This window comes from Propithecus coquereli, unplaced genomic scaffold, assembly GCF_000956105.1.
Source record: "Propithecus coquereli isolate 6110/MARCELLA unplaced genomic scaffold, Pcoq_1.0 Scaffold3, whole genome shotgun sequence".
NCBI lineage: Eukaryota > Metazoa > Chordata > Mammalia > Primates > Indriidae > Propithecus > Propithecus coquereli.
In genome coordinates this window covers 3,810,084-3,812,316 of record NW_012148618.1, presented here as the reverse complement: position 1 = coordinate 3,812,316, position 2,233 = coordinate 3,810,084, and the positions used below count along the sequence as shown (strand labels likewise).

General features: G+C 36.9%; 1 protein-coding gene across 1 annotated transcript; it reads left to right on the top strand.

Annotated features, from left to right (window-relative positions):
- Window positions 1-794: 794 nt before the first annotated feature.
- Window positions 795-1,733, top strand: LOC105814208 (olfactory receptor 4F6-like). The gene has a single exon (XM_012649108.1). It carries the CDS (start codon window positions 795-797, stop codon window positions 1,731-1,733), a length of 939 nt encoding a protein of 312 aa, XP_012504562.1.
- Window positions 1,734-2,233: the final 500 nt, after the last annotated feature.

The following is a 2,233-nucleotide window of genomic DNA, read 5'->3' as shown; positions in this document are numbered from 1 at the left end:
GGGGCAAGGGCAACATACGTAACCTAAACATCTGTACCCCCATAATATGCTGAAATAAAAAAATAAATAAATAAATAAAAAGAATGCAATGCGCACCACCCGAAGGATGGACATATTTGAAACTCGGACTTGGGGGGGAGGCAAGGGCAACATATGTAACCTAAACATCTGTATCCCTATAATATGCTGAAATAAAAAAAAAATAAATAAATAAAAATAAGCTTAATTAACAACAACAACAACAAAAAAATCCTTCGACTTTCCGTGGCTTTCAGGGTAAAAAGCAATTTTATAATAGATACAAAGTTTTAAGTTTGGCCTGTCACTCCAGCCTATTGTAGGTTGTTCCACCTCTTGCCCCATTGGCTTTCCTGTCTCAGGGCCTTTGCACATGGCATTTCCAAAGTCTGGACTATTCCCTATTTAGTGGAGTCTGAGCAGGCACACTGTGATGAATTATTAATATGTCGTTCTCATAGCACTCTATTCTTTTTCTTAAAATCAGTTATCAGAGTATATCAGAGTATTTGTGGCTATTTAATGTCAGTCTACACCTCAAGTCAGGATCAGTGTTTTACCTCAGAGCTTGACACAGTTCCTGGCATATAGTAGATGCTCATCAGGAATATTAGTGGGGTGGATAAATGAATGCATGAACTTTTCAACATCTTGTGGTTAGAAGAGATTTCTTTTTCTTTAATTCACAATTTTAAAACAACTTAAAATATTTTCTTTAAATATTTATTTCTGATAAATGCCTTTTGTTTTTGGTCTCTCAGGTAATAATAAGGTCAATGTATGAAGCAAATTACACGGAGGTATCTGAATTTGTGTTCCTGGGACTTTCAACATCTACACCAATGCAGCATTTCCTCTTTGCCTTCTCTACAGTGTTTTATGTAACAATTGTTCTGGGAAACATTCTTGTTGTGTTTGCAGTAACATATGACCCTTGTTTACATTCCCCTATGTATTTCCTTTTAGGAAACCTCTCATTTATTGATTTGTGCCTTTCTACCCTAACGGTTCCTAAGATGATTTCTGACATGTACTCTGGGCACAATACCATATCATTCCAGGGGTGTGTCATCCAGATATTTGTCCTTCATGTCCTGGGTGGATCTGAGATGGTGCTGCTCATAGCCATGGCCTTTGACAGATATGTGGCCATATGCAAGCCCCTCCACTACCTGACCATCATGAGCCCACGAATGTGCATTTTGCTTCTGTCTGGTGCTTGGGTTATTGGTCTCATTCACTCAGTAGCCCAGTTGGCTTTTGTTGTCCATTTGCCTTTTTGTGGTCCTAATGAGATAGATAGCTTTTATTGTGATCTTCCTTGTTTCATCAAACTTGCCTGTGCAGATACTTACAGAATGGAGTTTATGGTTACTGCCAACAGTGGGTTCATATCCACGGGCACCTTCATCTTATTGATTATTTCCTATCTTTTCATCCTAGTCACTGTATGGAAATGCTTTTCAGGTGGTTTGTCCAAGGCCCTGTCAACTCTTTCAGCTCACATTACTGTGGTAGTTTTGTTCTTTGGACCGTGCATCTTTGTTTATATGTGGCCATTTCCCACCGTACCAGTGGATAAGTTTCTTGCCATTTTGGACTTTATGATTACACCCATTCTGAATCCTGCCATTTACACTCTGAGGAACAAAGACATGAAGATGGCGATGAAGAGACTTAGTAGTCAACTCCTGAGTCTGAGAAAGATCTCCTAACAAAATTTGGGGATTACCTTATAGATACTTAAAGTGTTTGATATATATCCTATGTTATTGGACCAAGTATGTTAATTGTTCTAAACATAGGAGGTCAGAAAATTTTGGATAGTTTTTTCCAAAGTCAAAAATGATTTATATGATTACATATTCAATTTCTCATTTGTGGACAATTTTTGTGTCCTTTAAGACTTTCAAATACAGAGAGCACACATTTTTTTGGGTAGTCTATATTATTAGTTGTCCATAGGTAATCTTGAACAAGTTTATGAAACCCAGAGCATAGTACTCTAGCCACAGAACCCCTAATGGAGGTTGGCATTTTCCTCTATTTGTGGATTGGAAGATTATCTCAATTTATATTTTGTAAAAATATAAATTAGCTCTCACCACATTTATTCCTTCAAAACAAAGTACTCCATGTTGAATTAGTTTTTATGTTCATTACCTTATTACTTATGTTGAAAAATGTTCTGTTACCTATTGTAAAAGGCATACTT